This window comes from Triturus cristatus, chromosome 4_1, assembly GCF_964204655.1.
Source record: "Triturus cristatus chromosome 4_1, aTriCri1.1, whole genome shotgun sequence".
Taxonomy (NCBI): Eukaryota; Metazoa; Chordata; class Amphibia; order Caudata; family Salamandridae; genus Triturus; species Triturus cristatus.
Window position 1 is genome coordinate 1,126,793,382 of NC_140585.1, and position 25,175 is coordinate 1,126,818,556.

Consider the following 25,175-nt stretch of genomic DNA (forward strand, 5'->3'; position numbering starts at 1 on the left):
TTTCTAACTTTTTTGAAGAAAAGATTTTAACTATTCACCTATCATTGTCTTTTCATAGTAACAGTTCCCATCCAGCCGACGAGCCTGGTGCCCTCATTGCTCCTTCCCACCTTCTTAGACGAATTCACCAAATGTGACACTAAGCAAGTCTCTAGTGCCATGCAAAAGATAAAATCTGGCTCTCCCACTGACCTGGTTTCTCCCAAGCTATTTTTAATTATTGCTCCTGCGTTGGTGGATAACATTGTGGACCTATTTAATAAATCACTTTCGGAGGCAGTCTTTCCCTCGAGTTGGAAGATCGCCCGTGTGAAACCAATCTTGAAAAAGCCCACGGCCGGCCCTAAACTTCTTTCAAATTAGCGTCCAATATATTTACTTCCCTATCTAGGGAAAATGCTGGAATCCCTTATCAATCAACAGCTCGTTGTCCATCTGGAGAGTCACAATCTTCTGGACCCCTCACAGTCTGGGTTCAGGGCTGCGCATAGCACTTAGACAGCACTGGTCGAGGTCACAGACAACATCAGACGGGCGCCCTGGACAAACATCAATCAGTTATTCTCGTCCTTCTTGACCTGTCGGCTGCATTTGACACCATCTCCCATAGTATTTTAGAACGACGACTCTGGGAGATTGGTGTCAGAGGCAATGCCCTGAAATGGTTCCAAAGCGATCTATCGGACCGCAAAACTAATGTCCAGACGGTAGTCTGCGTTTCCTCCACAAGATCGGTTACGATGGGAGTGCCACAGGGTCCCATCCTGAGTCCTACACTTTTCAATCTTTACTTGACTCCATTGGCTCCAGTGATTAGAAATTATGGATTTGATGTCATATCATATGCTGACGACACTCCAATCCTAATTACACTGGGTCCTGACCCTATCGAAACCAAGGCAAAAACTGCATGTCCCACATTGATAGATGGATGAAAAGTAACCATCTCCAATTGAACGGTATCAAATCAGAAATTATGCTCTTTGGGAAAGCTTCTGAACACTGGTCGCCTGATTGGTGGCCATTCGATCTTGGCACCTTTCCTGCCCCCAAAGAGGTGGTCCGTAATCTGGGTTTTTACATGGACAATCAACTGTCCATGAGCGCCCAAACAAACCACATTGTTAGCACATGCTTTGGAATAATGCCCACTATGCGGAAGGTCTTCAAATGGATTCCCACCGAGGCTAGAAAACCATTGATTCAGGGACTCATTACAAATCGAATGGACTATGGTAATGCGCTTTTGTTGTCCATAAATGAAAACTTATTAAATAAGCTGCAAATGTTACAGAACACCGCGGCTAGAATGATCCTGAACCTTCCGCATAGAACATCTTCCACCCTATGTCTGAAAGCCTTACACTGGCTGCCGGTGAGAAAGCGTATTCTCATTAAAGTCCTCTGTCTCACGCATAAACATATGTATGGGAAAGGCCCACAATATTGGTCCAAAAAGCTTTACTGGTATAAGCCTCAGAGGACACTTAGGTCCAGCGCGGTGTCACTGCTCACCCCGTTCAGAGTATACACAACGAGACAAGGTGGCAGATCCTTCTCGTATCTTGCGCCGTCCTCCTGGAATAAAATGCCCATTTACTTGCACTCCATCCCTGTCCATAGTTGTTTTCGGTAGAGCTTGAAGTCGTGGTTGTTTGAACAGTAACCTCCTTTCCGTCTGACCAGAGTCGCTGCAAGCGGCATGAGACTCTTCGGAGTGATATGCTTTGAGCTATACAAGTGCCTCTGACTTGACTTGACATGGGTCCCTAGCTAAAGCTCTGTGGCAGCACCAAAGACATCTATGTTATAAAAATATTAAAAGTATTTGCACTAGTGTACATGTTTGTATATATGTACACGTATCAAGGCGTGTCTGTCTCTCACTGTGTGTATGAGTGGGACTGTATGTGGGTATGCATGTTTTTATCAGCCCAGCCGACCCCTACCATCTTTTGTTTCCCCATCCCCACTTAGCAGCCTGTCTCATGCTTGCGTTTTTGCACCCAACCTAGGTAATCTTGTGCTGGATTGGCAACATCATAATGTTTGCCTGTTGTAGGCATATTTGGCATGAATGTGGGTGTCAGCCATGTGAAAGTTTAAACAAATGCAGTGATGGTAATTCTTAGCATGCTGGTGGACACTCTTTGAATAATGTTGGCCCTGAACTAGTGACACTCCTTGACATCTGGTGGGTATTTTTATCATAACTGTAGCAATGTTTGGCATTTGGGTGAAACCCCTAGCAGCCGAAGGCCATACATAGCATGTAAAGCAGAATCTGCCCAAACTGAAAAGTTGTTACTGCAAAACAAAAATGGTGATCTTTTGTTGACTTGGTAAGCTTTTGTTTGTGGGTATTTTAATTAGATATTTAAAAAACTAAATGCTCTGTTTAGTTGGGAAATATGTTTTTTCACAAACAGACAATGTTTGCATTACCAAATTATGTTTAAACCTCATGAATGAGTGATAATTCATACAGTGTTCTGGCAACATGTTGCTGACGTTGTTTGCTTGGTGCGAAAAGGGAATTTGCTCTTGTTGGTTCAACTGGTTGCATCTGTTCGTCTACAATGAGAACGCTTTTATGATATCTGCCACTAAACTTAATGTAGCTTGTCTGTATCCTTCAATGAACTCACCCATTAATCCTGCAATCCATGTTCTCACTGTTTGATTCTATCCTTTCATGTTCTCATCCATCCATGCATTTAAATACAACCTCGTCAATAAATAAAAAAAGCACGTTCACTTATGAAAACAGCTAGATCTATTGTCTGTCAGTGCTGGTAGTTTTTGCAAGCCCAACACACTGGAATTTAAATACTGTTCTATTCTAGAGTTTTCGTTTGATTTAACTTATAGTTGATTGCTTGGGTGACCTTTTAAAGAAAGAAACCTTTTTTATTTCTGTTGTGAATTGGCAGAGCTTCATCTCTTGAGTGACTTTAATTCCCCTCTAACTTTACCGTGACATCATGCCTTGTCAGTGTATCTTAACTACCCTTTGTTTATCAGTAGTTAATGTATAGCAATGGCATAATCATCAGAAGGGCTGCACTTTACAATCATAAGGTGTATATATACCACACCTGAAACTGAGGCTGGAACATTTGGAATGGTTACAGTATGAATGTTGATGAATGAGTCAAAAGAACCTGCTTTCTGGTCCAATGTGTGCTGGCTGGTTTTATCAGGACAATTTGCTACAAAATATCCTTGTTTTAGGATATAACAAGTTTGCCCTGGAACTTGAAATTGGAGTGACCATTTCATAAACACACCACAAGTCTAAAATACATTTTATGCAGCAGGTAAATGCATCACTGAGTGCGCCCTATAACTCAAACTGTCAAAGGCTTGTTCCTCAATGTAACTACTGGCTTCTGTTTGAGCTGAAGAGACTGTTGCATGTCAGAGCAGAGCTCATGGTCAACATGCAGACTTCAGAGATTTATTGTTCCAAGAATAAGAACTTCTCTAGTATATATTGTCTGCAAATCGAGTGAAAATGTTCTTTGTGTTGATGTAATTGCTATTGACTGTAACTGGCAATAGACATGCACAATGGGTTAAACCTATACAGTTAGATCAAAAAAACGCATTGCACAAATGTTCTTGCAAGTATGTCAGATGGGTTCCATCATATAAGCTTTAAAATTAGCCCACAGATTTGATCTTTGGTAAAAGGTAAGGCAGGCAGGAAGATGATTGGTAAATTTGACATCAATCTAATTGTTACGAGGCATGCATGTAGTATCTTCCGTAGGTTTTGTGCTTCTCCGGGGCAACATGTAAAACCTGTACTTCTGGATGGTGTTCCTCAAACTGAGGGATAGTTGATGGCCAAAGAAACCACCTATTGCAGATTTGAAGACTTTTAACATTAAAATGAGAGTATCATGGCGTCTTTGGCCGTCACTGGGGCTACAAGCTACGTGCCAAGGAGGAAAGGGCTGGAGGGAATATTAAAAGCATATCATGACTTATGTTGATTACGAAAGTCAGAAATTACTTGAGGCAACACTGTGATATTTAATTGCTCATCCTTGCAATGCTGAATGAATTATATGGCTTTTGTCCAGTTTCTTTTTTTTATTCGGATTTGTGTGCACAGAAAATGGTTAACAACTCTTCTACTTTTTTAGGGGCTGTAAAATGGATACTGGCTGTAGCAGTGTTTTTATTGACATTTTATGTCATATCTCAAGTGTTTGAAATAAAAATGGATTCCAACCTAGGAAGCCTATTTGGTAAGTTATCTATTTACCAGTTTCTATTACATTTTTATCTTTGTGCCCATTAGTACACCTCTCTTTTTTTAGGCAAACATGGATATTGTTTTAAGCCAATATCTAAACATAGCCTTTCTAGCAATTCTGCTTACGCTGCTGAATCTAAGATTACCAAAATGCTGTTAAAACCTCTAGCAGCCCCCATAAAATAGTCTTTATAATACTTCTTAAACTTTGTTACTAGTTGCTGATATTCACATCAGTGATTCATAGTTATGTAGGATTGTGCTATATTTCTAGCACATATTATGCAGTTTTAAAATGTTATGGAGACTTTTACATAATTAGGGACTGTATTTCCCAGACCTCAGAGTGGAGGAATCTGATTTCTGTAGTCTCCGTGTTGGAGTCTTGTTTCTCTTCTTACTATGGTACATTTTCTATGGGGCGTGCTTTGCTCAAAGGTAAGTGATGGGCAAATTAGTTAACAGTTTTACATAGAGCTCTGTTACTTGATACCTAGATGTACTCTTTATATTTAACAACTTGTTTACAATTAGAAAATAACAGTGCAAGCTAAAGAGTAAACAGTGAATTATAGGACCTCTTTAGCAGATAAAGGAGAAAAGCTAGAGCAATTACAAAATGCATGATAACGGCTGCAGCGAATGAGTTAGTGCTATTTAGGATTGGTAAAATACAGTTCCGAAAGGTTGCATGTTTGTCAGGATTCCACCTAAGATTTGCACATCACTGTCGGGGCTAGTAATTATGAGTTAATAACCTTTGAACATGTGGGTTTCCAAATACTAAAGGAACAATGGTAGTGGGGCATTTGTTAAGTCAGCTGACAAAAAGTTCCGGAATTGAGGAACTGCACCAGAGAATGAATTGTTGTATGTGGGACTTCATGAATCTGTGGCATTCCAGTAGAAGCCTGTTATTGCTATGGAACCATTTTTTTCCACTAAAAAGTATGTGAAGGCTTATAAGATAGGATGGGGTGTTGAGATGCAGTACCATGTGAGTTATGCATCACATTTTGAATAGAAATCTCACGTTTGTTGAAAGCAAATGTAATTTTATTAGTGTAAGGGTGATGTGATAAACTTTTCCATATAGAAGAAAGAAGTCTAGCTGTGGAATCGAAGGAGTCTTTTGATATGATTTGGAGCATTGTGTGACAGTCCTTCCAGATTAGCATTCCCAGAGTCTTGTAGTGATGAGAGCAAGGCATGAGCATCAGTCTTTAAATGATTGGTGGGCAGGAAGTATTTGATCTTTTTGAGAGGCAGGCGATGGAAAGCTATCCACTTTAATTACTTTAGTGAGGAGTTGTAGAAAGATGGTGGTCAAGAAGGCCACCAAGGAAGGTAACTGGGGAGCAGGGAAGATTAGGGATTGATTTGTGGTTTCTATCTGCTTGAGAAATGGAATCGAAATTGTTTGTGTGTTTTGGAAAGATCACACTCTTCCATCCAGGTTTCTAAGTTTATAAGAACGATACACAGATTAAGGGTATTGTATTGAAGCTTATTAAGAACTACTTGCTTCTTGTCTGCAATACAATGGATAGTGACAACGATTCATAAAATACTTTGCTCAGGGTTTCTATATATACACGTTGAAGAGTATAGAGGCTGAGTTGGAGACTTGAGACTCCACACACGTAAGCTGTGGTGGATCAGAGATCAGGTAGCACATTTTTACTACTTGAGATCTTTTGAGAGAAAGGAGGTGGGCCAGCCAAAAACCGAGCCATTGATATTCATGCAATGTTTAAGTAGGGATGTGAGGCGTTAGTGATCTATGGTATCAAATGCAGCTGTAAGATGTAGGAGAAAAGCAGCAGTCTCCTCCATTAAGGATTTGATGAACATCATCTAGAATTCTCAGTGGGGCCATTTTCGTGCTGCTTAGAATCAAGGTTGATTAACAAACCAAGACTGTGATTCTGGTAGCTCTTGACTGTAAGCTTCTTTTTTTTTTTTTTTGTTAAACGGAGGCGAGGTTAGCACCATTCATTTTTTTAAAATTCTTTTTGTATTCCCACCATGACCAGTTTTATGGCCGAATTTGGAAAAATATAGTAAAAAAAAACCCTCTGGTTTTCATCCTGCCAAATTTTCTGAAGATTGGCCAAAAGGAGGATTTCCAAACATAGGGTGGAGGGGTTCTTAAAAATAAGTGTTTTAAAAAAAAAAAAAATACTTTTTATTCGTCAACAAACACATAAATTGCAGGCCCCTGAAGTCCCAGAGGTACCTGCCAAAGCGTTGCAACCATGATATTATTGACATTTTACATTAGTAGAATACTTGAAAATGCACTTAAGTTGAAAAACAGACCCCCAACCCTCCCCCCACCAACTCCCGGATCCCCCCCCGACCGCACCATACCATACCTAACAAGTGACATCCTGTATGAGCATAGGCTAGACAGTTCCGACCCCTGTCCCAGTGTAAGCCCCCTCGCCCCCGGGGAACTAGATGGACCCTTCCTTCCGCTCCTCCGGAACTGGCTCCAGGGGGAGACCCCTGTAGTCTGGCCAACGCTTCCATATCTTATAATGTTTACGGGGACATCCCCTGGCTGCGAATATGGGGAGCTCCAAGCCCATGCTAAAGTCCAGACCCCTCTTCCACACATTCAGAGAGGGAGCTACCGGAGCCTTCCATGCCAGGGAGATATCCCTCTTGGCCAGTGTAAGGCCCAACAGCAGCAGATGTCTCTTATATATATATTTCCGCCAATATCGTCCATGACGTGCAGAAGTGTCAACTTAGGGTCTGCGGGAAGATCCCAACCCAACACCTCGGATAGGCAAGACAACACCCCTCTCCAAAAACGAGATAATGAGCCACAGAGCCATACCGTGTGATAGAAGGAACCCTCCTCCCGCCCACATCGGAGACACTCCGGAGAAACGATCAGACCAGCCCGCCACAGCCTCCTACGGGTAAAATAAGCCCTGTGCAAGTATTTAAATTGAATGAGGCGTAGTCGGATAGCTATGGCTGCCCCCCGGGGCGAGGCCAGCGCCTCCATCCAGTCCGTCTCATCGAGGGGGCCAATGTCATCCACCCATTTCCCCTTGAGATGCTGGAGCGAGGGGGAGCTGTGAATGACTAGCATTCTGTATATCTTGGAGATTTTCCGCTCTTGTAGGTCCCCCATGAAGAGCTTCGCTTCCACTGGGCTAAATTCAGCTATGGAGTCTAGCCCAGTAGGCTGGGGGAGAGTGCATGACGGAATTGGAGGTATCTATAGAACTGTGTCCGAGACATGCTGAATTCTTGTTGAAGATCCTGGAAGGACTTCAAGGCGCACCCCCGCACCACATCGCCTATGGTGGAGATGCCTATCCGATCCCACCCCTCAAACCCGGACAGGGCCGCCATCTGTGGTTGTCGCCCATTGTGCCACAGGGGGGTTTCCCGCGTGAGCACGTTCCACCACCCAATTCGTGTCAGCGCCTGGCGCCAAATCTGAAAGATTACCTGCGTCGCCGGTGGCAAGCGCTCCCGATGCGCGGCGGAGTATAACAGGGTGTGTAGTGTGTGTGGGACCATGAGCCGCCGCTCCACTGCGTATACCGGGTCCCCCCTATCCCTATACCACCACTCATTCAGAACTAGCAGGTGGGAGGTCTGATAATAGGAAAGCATATCTGACGTAGCCAGCCCCCCTTCATATGTTGAGAGGAAGCACGTCCGCAGGGCCACCCGAACCACCCCACACTCCCACAGGAACTGACCCAGGGTCGAGTTCACCCGGCGGAACCAGCCCGGTGGAATCATATACGGATGATTCTGCAGCTGGTACAAAAGGCGGGGAAGGGCCACCATCTTGAAAATCGCAGACCGGCCGAATATGGTGAGCGGCATGCGGGTCCACAATTTAATGTCTTGGCAAACACGCTCACCACATTACGCTCCCAAGAAACCGCCGGAGTAGTTGATAAGAACACCCCTAAATACTGAAGCCCCCCCCCCCCCCCCGCCGCCATCCGCACCGGAGACACCCACCCCTGCAACTGAGTCGGACCCCCCAATACCCACAGGGTAGACTTCCGGGGGTACATGAAGAGACCCGACGTCTCACCAAATATCTGCATAATACGGAGTAGCCGGGGCTCCGTGCGGTCAAGGTCTGTCAGAAAAAATAGGATGTCGTCCGCATAGAGAGCTATGCGATCGGCCAGTCCATTCTCCCACTCAAAGCCGGAGATTTGCGCGTCCATCCGCACCCAAGCCGCCAAGGGTTCCATGGCCAGGGCAAACAGATACGGGGAGAGGGGGCACCCCTGGCGTGTTCCACGCTGTACGTGGAACGTCCTAGAGGACGCCTCCGCTACCCTGACCGAGGCCGTAAGCTCCATGTAGAGAAGCTGCACGTAGGATACGAACCGCGGGCCAAAATTCAAGCGTTGCAGGAACAGATATCGCCAGCTGAGGGAGTCGAACGCCCGATCCATGTCCGCCAACAACAGGGCTGCTGGAACCCCCAACCGCTGCACTTCAGCGATCGCCACATGGGCCCGCCGAATGTTATGTCGCATAGCGCGGGAGGGCATAAAACCCGCCTGATCCGGGTGGACCAACGAGGTGATGTATGGCAGGAGACGATTGGCCAGAGCTTTCGCCAGAATTTTTGCCTCCACATTGAGGAGGGAAATCGGACGATACGAGGCGTGCTCCTCCGGGGGTCTGCCTGGCTTGTGGAACACCACAATTTCGGCATGCCTCCAGTCCCGGGGTAACAATCCACAATCTCGAGCCTCCTCCACCGCCGCCGTATAATGTGGACCTAATTGAGGGAAATACTTCTTGAAAAACTCACTTGGGAACCTATTCGCGCCCGGGTCCTTGCCCGTGTTGAGGCCACCCAGCGCCTCCCCAAATTCCTCCACCGTAAACGGAAGATCCAATGCAGTCCTTGCCGCCTCTGATAAAGCCGTGATAGGGTGATCACGCAGGAACCGCTCTACCTCCGCTTCCGTGAGGCATTCGCAGGGATCCGCAAGAGGCATGCCCCCTGGGTCCACGATATCCAGGAGGTCCTGGGTATGATACACCCCCTGACACAGCCTGTGTAGCATTGCACCTGACTTGCCCCCCCATTGGTAAACTCGAATCCTGGTGGCTTGCCAAACCTGGCATGCCTCGTCAAGCAAGAGAGATCCGTACGTCTGCTGTGCGTAAAGTAGCTGCCAGCGAGACACCTCGCCCCCATCCTCCTGGCCCTTACGCTCCAGCTCCGCGACCTCGGCCTCCGCCCGAACTAGCCCCGTTCGGCGCTCGCGGCGGGCCGCCGCGCAGTATGAAATATCCGCCCCGCGTAATGTCTGCTTCAGCGCCTCCCACAACATGTCCGCCCCGGACACGGATCCCACATTCCGTGACAAGTATTGATCTACCGCCGTAGTCATATGCGCCCTATAGTCATTTTGTTGCAGGTGCCACACCGAGAGCCGCCAACGAAACGACTGCCCCGCGCCCCCCATCCGTAGGACCGCAGACACTGGGGAATGGTCCGAAAGCCCTCGCGAAAGAATCTCCGCTGCCTCCAACCGGGACTCCACAGCCCCCGAGAGGAAGATGTAGTCGAGGCGGGAGAAGGAGCCATGTACCGCCGACAGGTATGTGTATTCGCGGGCATTCCCTTGGTAGCGCCGCCAGGCATCCACCCATGCTAGGCCACCGACCAGCGCATTGAGTTTCGTCTGTCCACCCTCCCCTCGCCCCCGGCCCCCTGACTGTCGGTCCCTAGGGAGATCCATCACATCGTTCCAGACCCCCCCTATAATCCCCGGAACCTCCGGGATGTCCGCCCAGTGCGCCATGAGTTGTTCAGCAAATGTCCAGGACAGATGGGGGGGGGGGCATATACACTGCCAAAAACCACCTGTTCCACCCCTTTCCTCCCCATAGCAAAGATATATCTCCCATGTGTGTCTGCCCAAGTCCGATGATGCGTAATTGAAACCCGTTTATGTACCAATATACCCACACCCCTGGAACCCTGAACAAACCCCGAATTAAACACTTGTGTGTATCCATAGCGCTGGAGACATAGCACTTTCGTCCCCAACAGGTGCATCTCCTGTAGGAGCAGCACATCCGCAGAGGCCCTCTTCGCGTACTGCAGGATCGCCCCCATCTTGATCATATCCAGGGCGCCCCGGACATTCCAGGTCAACACTTTTATTGTGGCTAATCGCCCACTAGACCCCCGGGAATCTGCCGCCATGGGAGGTATAACCATGATATGATAGCAACGAAGGGACTCCGGCGTCTGTCCCTACCCATGCCCAGCTCTGTATAAAGGTGCGGTCAACCCCTAATCTAAGACCCCAACTACCCACACCCCCCAACAGAGCATGGCGCACAGGGAACCGGGGCGCAGCACTGACACGGGCCCACTGCCCGGCCGGGACTCTCACCGCACTGCGAGCCCCTCCAGGCTAGGGCGCCCCAGGATGCCTCCACAGGTCCCCTCCAGGCTGGGCTGAATTGTCGTCCCCAGGGAGCTGCTCCGCCTCCAGCCGCAAACGCCGCCGTCCGGCCACCGCTAGGTCAAGTATGGGTCCCCGCCACAGCTTCACTCAGGCAGGCCAGGCCCCGCCTCTCCGCGCACGAGAGGCCGCGGCTCACAGCGCCGCACTTGGCCGGAAACCGCCGCTCGGTCGTTTTGCGGCTCGCGGGTGACCCCAGACCTTCAAAGTCGCTCGGGCTGCCGCTGCTGCCAGTCTCCCCTCACCGCCGTCAAGCAGGGCACCTCAGCTCCGGGGAATAGGATGATTAAGCAGGATAAATGGTACAGGCGGGTGGGAACCGGCTCAAAGCTCGTCCACCATCTTGGCTCACCAAGCCACGCCCCCAAAAATAAGTGTTTTTTATTCAATATGGAAATCTATATAATCATGATTGGCATTAAAAAATGTCCATTGTAACTAAAGCAAACCACATTTGGTAGGAAAGTATTACTTGACATTTGTTGACTTCTATTGGTTTGGTGTATATTTGCGAAGCCTTTTTTTCAGTTTTCAGCAGAATGCACATGTTCTTATCATGAAGTTATTGGAAGCCATTTCCTAAACAAAACCACTCTTGTTTGCAGCCATCAGCAAGAAGGCCAAAATAGCCTACCTTCATTATGTATACGTGGGTGGTCAGGGCAAGCCCACTAATACAGATCTCACTCTGCAGTCTTCACTCAAATGACCTGACCAGAACTCTTGAGTTGTGTGTTGGCCATGTCCGTGCCCCTATTAAATTTCCCATCATGCCCAAAGGCAAAGGATGCAGGGGGTGGGTCATTGGTCCTTGACAGCTTCCCTGTTCACAATTGTGACCACTATGCTTTGTCAAGTCTTAACTGCCTGCAAAATGCAGCAGTGCAAAAAAAAACGAAGAAAAAAAAAAAAAGGTCAGGTGCCCTAGTATCATGCTTCTGATTGCAAGTGGTGCACCAGGTCTGATGGCAACTGTATCCCGTTCCTCCTCCTCTATCAAAAAATATGTGAAAGTGGCTAAGGACTGGTGAATCTGTCCTAATGTCACTTGATTATTATTTTAAAGGCACAAATATCCTTCCGCCTTGCTGCCGTTCTTGGGTATTGATGGGAAAGAAAATGTCCATTGCTCCCACACTCATTGCTTCTTAGGGCCATTAAATCTCACTAATGCTGCTTTCATTCAGTATCATTTTTGCTTAGTGACATTGATGTTCGCTTTACAGTCGAGTGTTCCTGGGTCCATTTAGTTTGTTAATTCTTGGGTATTGGTGGAAAAGTAAATGTCCATCGCTCCCACTCTTATTGCTTCTTGGGGCCATTAAATCTCACTAATGCTGCTTTCATTCAGTATCATTTTTGCTTAGTGACATTGATGTTCCCATTACAGTCGAGTGTTCCTGGGTCCATTTAGTTTTAGTTCTCGAAATACTGATGAACATTGTTGTCTAAGGCAGAAATAAATTCTGGACGCTTCAAATGGTCACCGCAGGCTAGAACTATTGAGTACCATTACTAAAATTCATCGCCTGAGGCTCATTACTGCTTCAGTCATTTGTGTTTATATCTTCAAGGGTCCATTCATGATAGTTGCAGCCAAGGTTCATTTATGCTCAATATAGCATCGCCCCGTTGAAGCTCCTCCTTTCAGTTGACACAACTATTAACTTTGTTAAGAATTAACTCACTCATACTGGATTGAATGACAAAACGTCACCTGCCACTATACAAGGTTAAAGCAGTTTCACAGCAGTCATACAAATCACTTCCTGGTAAAACCACCTTTGTACTGGTGACTGCGTAACGATACTGGGCACAGACCAATATCGTTTGACTTTGTGCTAGCCAGAAGACTTAAATGACAATAGCATCTCAATGCCCTGGCTAAAAGCACACCACACTGAGGGGAGAAAAGCGGCAATTTCCAGCTGATGCTTCTGAAATGTATCACGTCTTTGATCCCAGAACTATGTTAATCTTTTACCTTGTCTTGATCAATCTCAACCTCTGCACCTTGAGTATAGGACAATATCCTCAGTGACAAGATTCTTCTTTCTCATTCTTCACCAGACTGACAAACCATCTGCTTCTGCAGAATCTAAATTGGAAATATTTTCTGCACAAAGTTTTAATAATGTGAGCATGTACAACAGTTGATAGGACTAATCATCTCCCAGTTTTTTATTTGGACTCTTCATTTCCTCGTCCATGTCTTTACGGCCTTTGTTCTCTTACCCATCTTTCCTTCCTGCTTACGTTCCCTTTACTTCTCCTACTACAATTTCTTTAACCTGCCCCCACTCCCTTTTTCATAGACACCTTTCTTGTTTTACCCTTATTACCTCTCTAATAAGCTACAAAACTCATCCGAACACCTCGTTGCTGCTGTTTCTGCCGGTGCTGAGTGGGGGGGAGACATCTCCCAGGAACCTGCGCTCCCCCTGGAGGATAGAGCGTGCCTGCTGCCCGTGCATTTAAGCGCCTCATTACCCCCGCGGCGCGGGATGCGCGCGGCCCGTCCTTGCCCGTACGAGGCCGAGCTGGGCCACCCGCCTGACTTTGCGGGTTCGGAATCACTGGCCATCTTCATCTTTGAAAAGGTACTGTCAGCGTCGATAGTTTTGGCTTAGTGCTTTTTCTCTTACCATCTCGGAGATTCGGCGGGACTAATTGTTGACCCCTATGGACCTTTAATTGGACTTGCACCTCGCTTTTCAACATCTTTTTGTGTATTAGTCCCCTGCTATTGCTGTGTATTGTCCCTATTTTGGTAACACTTCTGCAGACTAACTGCAGCCATAATGGGGAAAAGGAAAGGGATTGAAATAGGGCTGGGAGGCGCTAGTAAGAAAAGATCAGAAAACGATCCCAGGTAACAGTACAAGAGACTGAGACTATAGAGGGTGAAGGGGGGACTGGAGAGGAACTTCTTGATCGCATAGAAAACATTGTCACGGATTGCGAAGTGCTGTTGACTTCACCTGCTCTAAGCCCCAACGTCCCACCTGTTAAAACCATCCAAGCTAAACCTATTACTCCCAATAATTCAAGCGGGTCTACTGCTACTGGGTATGGGAATATTCCCAAATTATTTAGGCAAGCTGCTAGGAAAAATAAACTTCCGCCAGTCGCTACCTCTAACACTCGACACCTACAAAGTATCTCTTACCCCTTGGAAACTGGATTATTAGAAGAAATTTCTTTGTATAATTGCTTTACCCCCCTTTATTGATGATCCACTTACAGCAACCATTCATACTAATCTGGTTAATACACAGCTAGTGAGTAACGATTTAAGCCCAAAAACCTCACAGGGGGTAGGGGAAGGTAGTAGTGGCACCATACCCTCAAATCTTGATCTTATGAAAGAAATAGTAGCTTTAAAGAGTAGTATCGAGGCACTTACCACACTAAAGTCTCCAAACTTTGTAAAAAATTAGATGAGAGTAAAGGTCCACAGTTATCATTAGCCCCTCCATTAACTGTTTTACCTACTCAGGCTGGTTCTATAATGAGGCGAGAAACCTCCCATGGGAAACAAATTAACAAAAACACACTACCCCTAGACGTAGATAACCAACGGTCCTATAGAACTGGAGTAATTCCCAGGGCTCTTTTAGGTCCATATGTGTCAGATGGTGCACAAGGCAGGAGATTTGCGGGTCCGCCACTGGACTGGGCAGGCAGTGACCTATTGACAAGGCCAGTCACCCCGGCTTATAATGGCGTACCTTCACATCATAAATCACCACAGGCATCACACCATGCGCCAAACACTCCATTAGTAATACCAATCTTTATGACTAATGTTCCCAAAGTAGATTCCAATTGCCTTAGACACGAGAATGGGGAAGTCTTAAAAAACAAAGCCATACATTGGCTGAGTCATACCAAGGGGTGTAGATCAATAAATAGAGAGCTCGTTATATATGCCAAAAGGTGCATCCTGGATCAGAGTCCAGTTGATGCAATTGAGCTGATCTTAGCTACAAACCATCTTGTGCATTACTTAATCGCCCTTGAAGCTGGATCCTCCTTATCTACATCCACAAAAATTAGGTTGAGATTGACTGTTCCCCCCGCACTTGGGCATGATAATAACGTGAGCCAGGCACATGTGGATACCCCCACCTCATCACTCTCGCTGAATGACTGACTGTCCACAGTACTATCCAATAATCAAGAGTATTCCCAGTGCATACTGTAAGATCTCTACTGGTTCCCTGCACTTACACCATGATGTTCATCAGAATGAGCAAGAGTGCATGCCTTGCTCTCCAGAGAAGACCCAAGATTCCGACTCCATATTGGCCCCAAGTGCAAGCTCCGAGGTCAATGAATTAGTCATAATGATAGACAGTGGAGATGTGCCTATCTTGAACGCTCCACGTCCTCCTCAGGCCTTGCCCCAAGAAGGTAGTGGGGAATTGACGAAAATCTTGCCCTGGAACCTGGCGGGTATAAGTATGAAGCTCGATCACCTGCACTGGTTGGATCTTGTCACCCAACAAGAAATATGCTTGTTCCAGGAAACTTGGTGTCAGGACCCAATTTATATTCCAGGGTTCAAGACCTTTTTTAGGCTGGCAGCACCGTCTAAACAAGGCCGGGATTCAGGGGGCCTGCTCACTTTAGTAAATCTTACTATAAACTGTGAAGTAAAGGAGCTGGTCACTAACTGTCCAGATATTCTGGGGCTTAGGCTTATAGACGGCAAAGGCCAAACTGTTGACATCTATAATGTATATGCCAGTGGCACTAGAGGTGGCAGCTCGTCTACTCTTTCTATCTTGGATAACCTACTGGGAAGTAGGAATGTTAGCCACCCGTTAATTATTGGTGGTGATTTTAATGTCATATTTGAGCCATTGGACTGGGTTGAGTCTATCGACGTGATTGAGGAGGACAAAGCCTGGATGGTACCCCCTCTGGAATTATCTCCAATAAAAAAATGGTCACAAGCTGCCCTTCAATTGAACGCAATATCCCTAGAATACAGGCTAAGGGACGCTAACGGCCGAACCAGCTCAGATAGAGGTGGCGGACTGACCTTTACGGGATCAAACGGGTCAAGTAGGATCGACTATATTTTAGTGGATCTGATCCTGTGGCTCTTAGTATGGGATATGTCTATAGCCTTGGCTTGTGACAGTGATCATAATTCCCTACTTTTAACAATTAGCCATCTCTGGGGGAGTTTTGGGGACGACAATATTACATTATTAAGCACAAGGGAGCTAATCCCTCCAAACGATAAGCGTCGGCTATAATGGCCTGCGGTATTGGCTGATGAATCCAAGACCCAAAAGATTAATGAAACCCTCGTCAAGCACTTAATGATACTAGAAACAATGAGCAGGTACTCACTCTCACAGAGCAGCTGTAGCACTCTCCACAGGGATTTTTTCGATCAATTGGCTTGCTTCTTTCTTCTCCCTATTAACAAGACCAGGCCCCCGCAGGGAAGGATTCTGGGGAATATTTCTTGGTTCAATGAAGAATGTAGGGAAGCGAGAGGGAGGCTGACCACAGTGATCAAGAGCAGGGACCCCATTAGCATACGTAAAAATAGAAAGGAATATAATCAGGCTCAGGGCAAAGCCTAAAAAGAATGGGATAAAAGGAGATGGGAAAATCTAGGAGAGGCTTTTGGACACCCGGACACTAGACTATTTTGGTTCATTGTGTCAAAAACCTGTTCTGTGCACTCACCTCCCCTGGCCAATAACATCCCTCCAATAGAATGGCATAAATATTTTGGGGAGTTATACTCCTCTGGTAACATCCCTTATAGATTCCAGATGCCCTGTGACCTGGGTGCCCAAACATGTACCATTACATTCACTAGGGAAGAGATCACGAGCTCCTTAGATGCCATTATTCCTGCAAAAGCACCTGGCCCCAAAGACATCCCTAGTGATCTTTTTCGTGCTGATAGGGCTAACTGGACACCCTATTGTTTTTAATTGGCCAATGATTTTGCTGCAGGTTGAAGCATCCCGGATTCTTGGAAGGGGGCCGAAGTGATCCCAATTTTTAAACAAGCATTGGCATAGCCAATAGGTCTCGCTTTTGGGCCCTTATAAGTATTTAGTTATGCAACTGTTGCATGGCTAAACATTTATACGGTCCCAAAGGCGAGACCTATTGGCTATGCCAATGCTTGTTTTCTTTCTAATCGCGACACCAGTGCTTTACTTTTAACATTAAAAGTAAAGCGAGGGTGCCGCGATTATAGCAAAAGTAAAGAAATAGAAACAGACATCTATTTCTTTACTTTTGCTATAATCGCGGCACCGGCGCTTTACTTTTAATGTTAAAAATAAAGCACGGGTGCCGCGATTAGCAAGCTAAAAATGCTACCGCCGGCCACAGCTTGCAGTGCATGTGCGCACGTCGTGCGCACGCAGCATTAATCACGCCATATGGCGCCTCTGCTGAAGCGCGCGCCCACGCACATGCACTGCAAGCTGTAGCGGGCTGTAGCATTTTTTAAAGCCCTTACTAAAGTCTCTCCGAGCAGCGCATGCGCGCTGACTCAGCGAGACCTAAAAAGGGGACCTGTCCAAGCCCGCCAACTACCGCCCAATAAGCCTGATACGCTGTGCCCCAAAGGTCTTCTCCTGCTCGCTCTTGGCCAAAATCCATACTTGGATGGATGAGAATGACCTCCTCTCCCCATTACAGGAGGGCTTCCGGCGGAAGACCAGCACTGTCAATCAGGCGTTCCGCCTTGTCCTGCTATATTGGAAGGTAGTTGTGCTGGGCAAAGGCAGTTTATATCTTGCCTTCATAGATCTTAAAACAGCGTTTGACCTAGTCCCCCGGGATCTACTTTGGCAGGTTCTTTTGAATATGGGTATGCCTCTGGAAATCTTAGAACCATTGGTTAGGTTACACGACGATCATTTTGCTCGTGTGATGTGGGGAAAATAGGGGCAACTCACCGACCCGATTAAGATCCGGCGGGGGCTACGCCAAGGGTGTGTCTTGACCCCCACCCAGTTTTCCCTCTACATAAATCAAATTGCCGATCTCCTGTGCTCTACTGAGGCTGATGCCCCCTCTCTCGCAAACCGGAAAATAGCCACACTGTTGTTTGCCTATGATACCCTCCTTGTATCTAAAACCCCTATGGGCCTTCATAAGCTTCTGAACCACTTTAAGGCTTTTTGCGAAATGAGGGGCTTGGTCATCAATACTACGAAAACTAAACTGATGATGATGAACCCTTGTAAATATTTTAAAAGAAATCTGGTTTTAGACAATGTCCCGTTAGAAAGGGTCAGTTCCTTGGAGTATTTGGGCATTAAACTGTCTGATAGAATGATCTGGAAGAGCCATTTAGATAAGGTGTCCCTGAAATTTTCACAGTTAACTGGGGCTTTGCGGCGGGAGCTTTGTCTCTCATATACCAAGCCTGTTGCCCCAGCCCTTAAACTATATAGCTCCAAGGCAGTGAGTAGTGTGCTCTATGGGGCAGAACTCTGGGGAACAGTGGACGGAAGCTTGCTATCGACAGTGGAAAACAAGTTCCTTAGGAGCCTGGTATCGCTTCCCCAAAGTACCCCCTTTCTGCCCTTGAAATTGTACTTGGGTATTAGATCAATTAATGACCAAGTGAGACTGCGCCCTTTGCTCTTCTGGTATAGACTGGTCTCCACTCCCGATCTGGCCCTTTATGCCGCTGCTTCTAACGAAGTTTTAGCATTGGATAAAAATAAAAAAAATGGGTGGATCAAATATGTTAATAAAAAGCAGTCATTGGTCTCCCAAATGAGCTTGCTGGTCCCCCCGCCCTCATACTCTAAGGATCAAATTAAATCCCAATATTGGACATGGGTTGAGCAGAACATTTATCTGAAAATCCGTCAAGGTAGCTTAACTGATGATTTTCTAGATATTAAATCTGGAAAATGCCTTGAGCGTTTCTTTGATATCATCAAGGAGCCGGTAGACAGGAAACTGTACACTAGGTTTAGATATGGTTGTCTACCCATTAATGCTCACACTAATTCTTAGTTGGCTGATGACATCCAGCCTAAGGGCTGTCCTGCTTGCTCAAACCCGCACAAAACCATAAGCCATGTTCTCTTTGCATGCCCTGCGTATGTTAGACCAAGAAGGACTTGGCTGGCACCAGTATGTAGACAGTTGGGGACCTACAGTTTTATAATGAAGCTCTACGTATTTTGAAATCAGACACAAGACCACTCTTTGTATGTGCAGTCGCGAAATTTCTTGGCCCATTCTGGGTAACCAGGCGTAGGTTCTTTACTGCATCCCTGAGTGGCATGGTCCAAACAAATTAGAGTTCTACGAATTAAGAGTCTCCGAATTTTAAAGATACCACTGTTATATCTGGTTTTAATGTATTTTTAATGTGTTATTTATTCTGATTTTATTGTATATTCTGGTAAAGGGCTTTTAAAAGACTGGTTTAAAGTAGAAGGTGTGTACACTGTATTAATTCTGACAATTGCCAGTTAATAATGCATTCACATTTTAGTCTTGTATCACAATATCTTCGATTGAGATGGCAAATAGCGAAATTTGTCTCTTGTCAATCTCCTTTCGTGTTTATATACTGTAGTATGAAATGTTTGATCCTTTGGGATTTGATGTATGGAACATTCCCATTATTTTTATCCCGAGTACTATTGATAAGGATGTATGTGTTTTGATCTTTTATGGTGTCATAAACCGAAATAAAGATTTTATGAATGGTAATTAAATCTTTTATTTTTATGATGGTTTTCTCTCCTGAGCTACATATATAGTAAGCCCTGCTTCCTGAACAAGTTACCTGTCCACTATACTTTTCTGTTGCATTGTAAATGTATGTATGTAGTTCTTACTACTGATGATTTGCTGACGTGCTTCTTGAGTTGTATGCTACTCTGGTACCCACGGTTAGTGGTTTAATATTTTTTTAGTGAGTTTAGTCATTTGCTTTTAGAACAGTTTTTCATTCATCACCTCACTTTGGGGTAGAATCCGAGAAAGTTAGAGGTCACCCATGGACATTGTTGGACTGTCTATTTCGAATCTAATGGCCAAAAAACCTCTGCTCTACTACCCTCTACGCATCTTTTTTGGACTATGCTCACATATAAAGAACCAGAAAGTAACTTTTTCTTTAACGTGTTTAATGATACTCAGAGCAAGTGATCTTTTTGCCATTACTGTTTATGTATGTTTACCCTCCTTACCCCGTGAGACCAGTGGTGCTACAAGAACATTTCTATTTTCTGGAACAAAATTTCTAAACATTTAGTTATTGTTCATGGGAGGTGACTTGTGCCTCAACACAAAACTAAGGCAAAGTTATAAAGCTATACAACAAAGGCAAGTTATACACAAGCCAAGGTAGTAAGGTGACTGTACATGCAAACAATATGCACTGTTGGAGGCACGCAACACCTATTGGCCTTCATGGGCTTCAGAACCCCAGCCCATTAGGCTGCTGCTACTTGACCGAAGGCAATTTTTACTGAAGACCATTCTTATCCAGCTTCTTGAAGGGCCTTTTACACCTTGTCAGCTCTCCATTGATCTTTTCTTGTTCTCTGCTTTTTGTGCCCACGGTCACACAATCTTCCTACTTGCATATTAAGAAGAATTTTCCTTGGCCACTTAGTGCCCTGGGGTGGGTTTAAAATCAGCAGGGACCCGATTCACAAAGGGGGGGAGGGGGACACTTCAATTTGGATTTTCACTGAGTCAACACTTGTTATTTGACATCTTTATATCCTGTCAGGGTTTCCTGCCTGCTATCTAAACCTGTATAATTTATTAGATCAGTATCGCTGGACAGACTTGCTTTAAAGGCGATTTGCTTTTTTAAAAAACTTCTCCTTGGATAATTTGAATGGTCTGCAACCATTAACTCCCCTGTCAGTTATAAGGCCTGCCACTCCTTTTGGAAACACATGCCATCACTCACACAGCACCAAAGTCGGAAAGTAGGCTTAGCAGTGTCACTTCAAAAACTATACACTCAAGAAACAGTTCTATCTTACTTTTCAGCAAGAGGTCACATTAGGCTCACTTCCGGGCATTGTCGTCATTATCACCACAATAGGGCACCAAGATCTTATACAGTTTTATAGTTACAATGTCAGCTGCATCTCATCTCAAAAACTTTCACATCAGAACAATTCATAATATGAGCGTTTTAACATAGCGCATCCAAATAGCTCACAATATTGAGTTAACATATTTTAATGGACTTAGAATGGCTTCTTACTAAACATTCTCTCTAGGCCACACAGTGGACCACTCTGTACCTGAAAGTAACAAAACCTACAAGAATGTTCTTTGGCATAGGCATCTGTACTCCTAGGGGAATGGGAAGGTTCTCTTCTTATCCCTTCACCATCGTCGACCTGCTCCTCTCAGGCCTTCTCCCTTATTCTCCACCACACAGCCCTTTCTCTCCACTAATCTATCTCTTGACATGTCTTACCCTGTATTTGATTTGCGTTACAGAACTTCCTGAAAGAAGTTTAGAGAGAACGCGAGTGAGATCAGCCCAGTAGTGCCTACAGCAGGAGAGTTGTCTCCTGTACCAGCATCCCATCCTACAAATAGTGTTGGATGCTGAAAAGTGCAACGCGAATGGAACAATGACTTTAAAAACCTGTGGTTAAACTGCTGCCACAATGCCAGAACTGTCTTTGTGCCTTAATATCTTGTATAAAGTTTTAAAGTCCTATTAGGCTGATGCTAATGCAACTGGCTCAGCGTGTTTTAGATGACACTATTTGTCACTGATAATCTGATGCATTAAAACACAACTTTGCATATTCTGACAGATCTACTGGCTCAGTGTGTAATGAAATGCTACATCTGCTGTTCATCTTACCAAATTTACTACACACCTTTTAACTTGATCCTGTAACTGTTATGCCAAGAGCATTCATACTTGCCCAGTATGCTTTAAAGTACACACTTTGGCACATATATCGTGCAGATAAATGACCCCACCCCCTACATCCCATTGAACCAGAACATGGAATTTTACTCCAGCTCTGAAAATATTTTAACCCTGACATGTTAGCTCCCCCACCCACAGTTTAGTCTAGTTCTACCCCTGCACAATTGTCCTTGATCTGATGCCATCTGTCCATCATTGGGGATCTGCTTCGCCCTGCCGAGACAAAGAATGCACAGGATGCTCGCTACACTTCTAATAGCCATTAACACCGTTTCTAATTGCAGAAGCCACTTCTGCATTGGGAGATTCCTTGGATCCTCTGTTCCCTCTTGAAAATCACTGTGAGCCAGCTTGGTGAGGGTCATGTTTGATAGGCTCTAGAATGGCTGCATCATGTGGCTATGAGATGAGCAACTCTCGCAGGCACTCCGTCTCACAAGTGGTCCCATAGCTCTTGTGAAATTTGGAATTGTGGCATAATGTTTTTGCTCTGAACTTCTTGGTGTCCAGTTGGGACTTCAGTTTGAAGCAGAGTCCAACTCACTGGCACTGTTAATGTGTCTTCTGCACAGCCCTGCCTGCAGGTCTAAGATTCATATCCTAATAAGATTTCTCCAGTATTGGGGTGTCTTTCATAGATTCACATGCTTGAATATTCCCCGTCGTCGGAGTGGGAGTCCCACGGTAAATAATATAGCAATATATACAGCCATAATATATATATATATATATATATATATATATACACATATACATAAGTAATCATATAAAAACAGACATATTAGTAAGTGATAACATCAAGAATGTCCCTATATGAAATCTCCATAGAGATACACGGAAAGAGAAAAAAGACATTCGCAGTCTATCTCTGTCATTATGTTAGTCCAAACTACGGCCAATCAGGCGCCAGCTCCTCTCTAGAACCTTCTCCTCAGAGCTCCTCACCTCAGATTTTTCTACCGCACGTCATGTGAAAGGGAGTCTCCCTGAGCTCTGCTCAGTTTTTTCTCTTCAGCATGACTTCAAGTAAGAAGTCTTTGTTTAGACCTTGTTCTTTTGTGGAAAGCTACGTTATTCTCAGAAGATCCACACAGTAAGTGTATTTACTGTCTTTACCCTAACCATGAAGTGGGTGAATGTAAATTCTGTAGAATTTTCTACAAAAACTCTGAAAGACAGGGAAGGCCGTCTCTTGTTGTGGCTCCAGAGACTTAAGGATAAAGATGAAGTAATTTTCTGAGGTAGAAAGCTTTACTTCTGACCGTTCCCTCACAGCCTCAAAACGCAGTAGTGTACAGGAGTTACCTGCTCCTTTCCTTAAAAAGAAGAAAATGTCTCTGACTATGACATCTACCACTTCTTCTTCATTGAATACTGCTGTGTCGCCCACGAGACTTAGTTCTCAGGCTAGTGAGGTTTTCAACTTTTCAGTTTAAAAAAGTTTCCGACCGTCTACGATGGCTCCGTCTACGATGGCTCCGTCTACGATGGCTCCGTCGACGATGGCTCCGTCTACGATGGCTCCGTCGACGATGGCTCCGTCGACGATGGCTCCGTCGACGATGGCTCCGTCGACGATGGCTCCGTCGACGATGGCTCCGTCGACGATGGCTCCGCCGGCAATGATTCTTTCGATGGTGGTTCCGTCGACGATGGTTCCGTCGACGATTCCGTCTACGAAGATGTCTTCAATAACCTTCTATGCCTCAGAGCCCGTTGACTGCAGTCTCATCGGTGGAAAAAAAAAAAAAAAAAAAAGGTTTAAAAAAGACGATTCTGCACAGAGGTCATTAAAAATCCAAATCTCTTCCACATATACAGCGACTACTTCGTCCTTTGCTGCTGTTCCTTTATTACCATTACCACCGAGTACTTGACAAGATATGTCAGGTGAGGTTTTATCGGTGGAGGATTCCCGCCTTCCTTCACCATTGTTTTACCACTGACTCAGATCAAGATTCAGAAGAAGGTTTAGCTGAATCGGTTGGGACGGCACACAGTCCCTTAGATTTAGTAATAAGATGCCAGGAAGATAATAGTGATGATGAGGAACAATTTTATCAGGAAGAAATTCCTAGGGAAGACAAACTGCGACGCTACCATTGTCACTGATAATTAATCTGCAACTCATGTTGGACGTCTATAATCGGCGTTTTTTTCCTTTATCACCACAAGTGTCTGTGGTTCCGCTTATTCCAGTGGTGCCAACAACTATATCGGAACCGGTACCGGCTCCAATACTTTCTGTGGTAATACCTACAGTACCGCTGAGACATTCTTCAACTCGGACAGTACCTCCTCATGATAAAGAAGAAGAAATTCCTCAGGACAGGGAGGATGGTGAGATTCTCGATGATGGTGGCGATGCTGATGATGATGGTATGGCGGAGTGGGATAACTATCATGCCCAAACACCATCTCCCTCTCCGGTGCTACCTGGTGACTCACCACCTGTTGATATGCAAGTTCCACCAGTTAAGGGATAGGACAGCACAAAGGTTCAAATTAACGAAGGATTATTTCCTGTACGATTTCAAAGATCAGCCTGTTAAACAAACACATACAATCCCTATAATCGAATTTATTTGGGAGGAAGGCAAAAAGATTATGAAGGCCTAAAATAGTTTTCCAGCACGGGTGCCTAGATTGGAGAAAAAGTCCAAATCACCATTAGGAGCACCAGCGTGCCTCACTGGTCAAGTGAAGCCAGATTCTGTAGTCACACAAGCAGCGCAACGCCGGGCTAGAAACCCTGCATCTACGATCACTGCACCACCTGATCGTGGTGGATGTCGTTTGGATGCCATAGGGTGAAAATTCTCTTCGATGGCTTCCACCATGGTGAGAGCGGCTAATGCTTTAGCCGTCCTGGGTCGTTAGGACCGTCGAGTATGGGCGGATATGTCAACACTAGTTGAGCAACTGCCGGAACCGTCAAAGACCATGGCATATGACGAAGAGGCTTTACTCGGAGATCATGTGGATGAAGCTCTCCAATCGATAAAGAAAGATACAGACACTGCTCGCTCTCTGGGCACATTGCAATTTCGAAAACAGCCCTTTCGGGGTGCACGCGGACGTGGCACCTCCTCTAATTTTTCGAAGAGGAAACAATCAATATCGACCTTATAACCAGGGTTCAAACCGATATTCCTCTAACCAACAGCAAACTTCTCGACAGCAGTCTTTCAAGACTTACAGAGGAAAATCCTCTTACAAGGGTTCCACTCCTAAGAGACATGACTTGTATCAGTCCCAGAAAATTGGAGGTCGAATCTATCGGTACTATTTTCAATGGTCCTCCATACAAGGAACCGGTGGGTTTTGGAAATTATAGAAAGAGGTCACACTTTGGAGTTCATCGAAATCCCTCCACCCATACCACCTACCGGACTACCACCGGCTCATTTCAAAGAACTGTTACAACAAGTTCAACTTCTATAACACAAGGGAGCCATAGGAGTAGTACCAAGATCTC

General features: G+C 45.3%; 1 protein-coding gene across 2 annotated transcripts in view; it reads left to right on the plus strand.

Moving 5' to 3' along the window:
- Positions 1–25,175, plus strand: part of FAM3C (FAM3 metabolism regulating signaling molecule C) — a 337,648-nt gene that overhangs the window by 37,391 nt on the left and 275,082 nt on the right. For both annotated transcript variants that reach the window (XM_085654178.1, XM_085654179.1), the window contains exon 3: positions 4,155–4,259. In XM_085654178.1, coding sequence (XP_085510304.1) covers positions 4,155–4,259 — 105 coding nt within the window. The remainder of the gene's footprint in view (positions 1–4,154; positions 4,260–25,175) is intronic.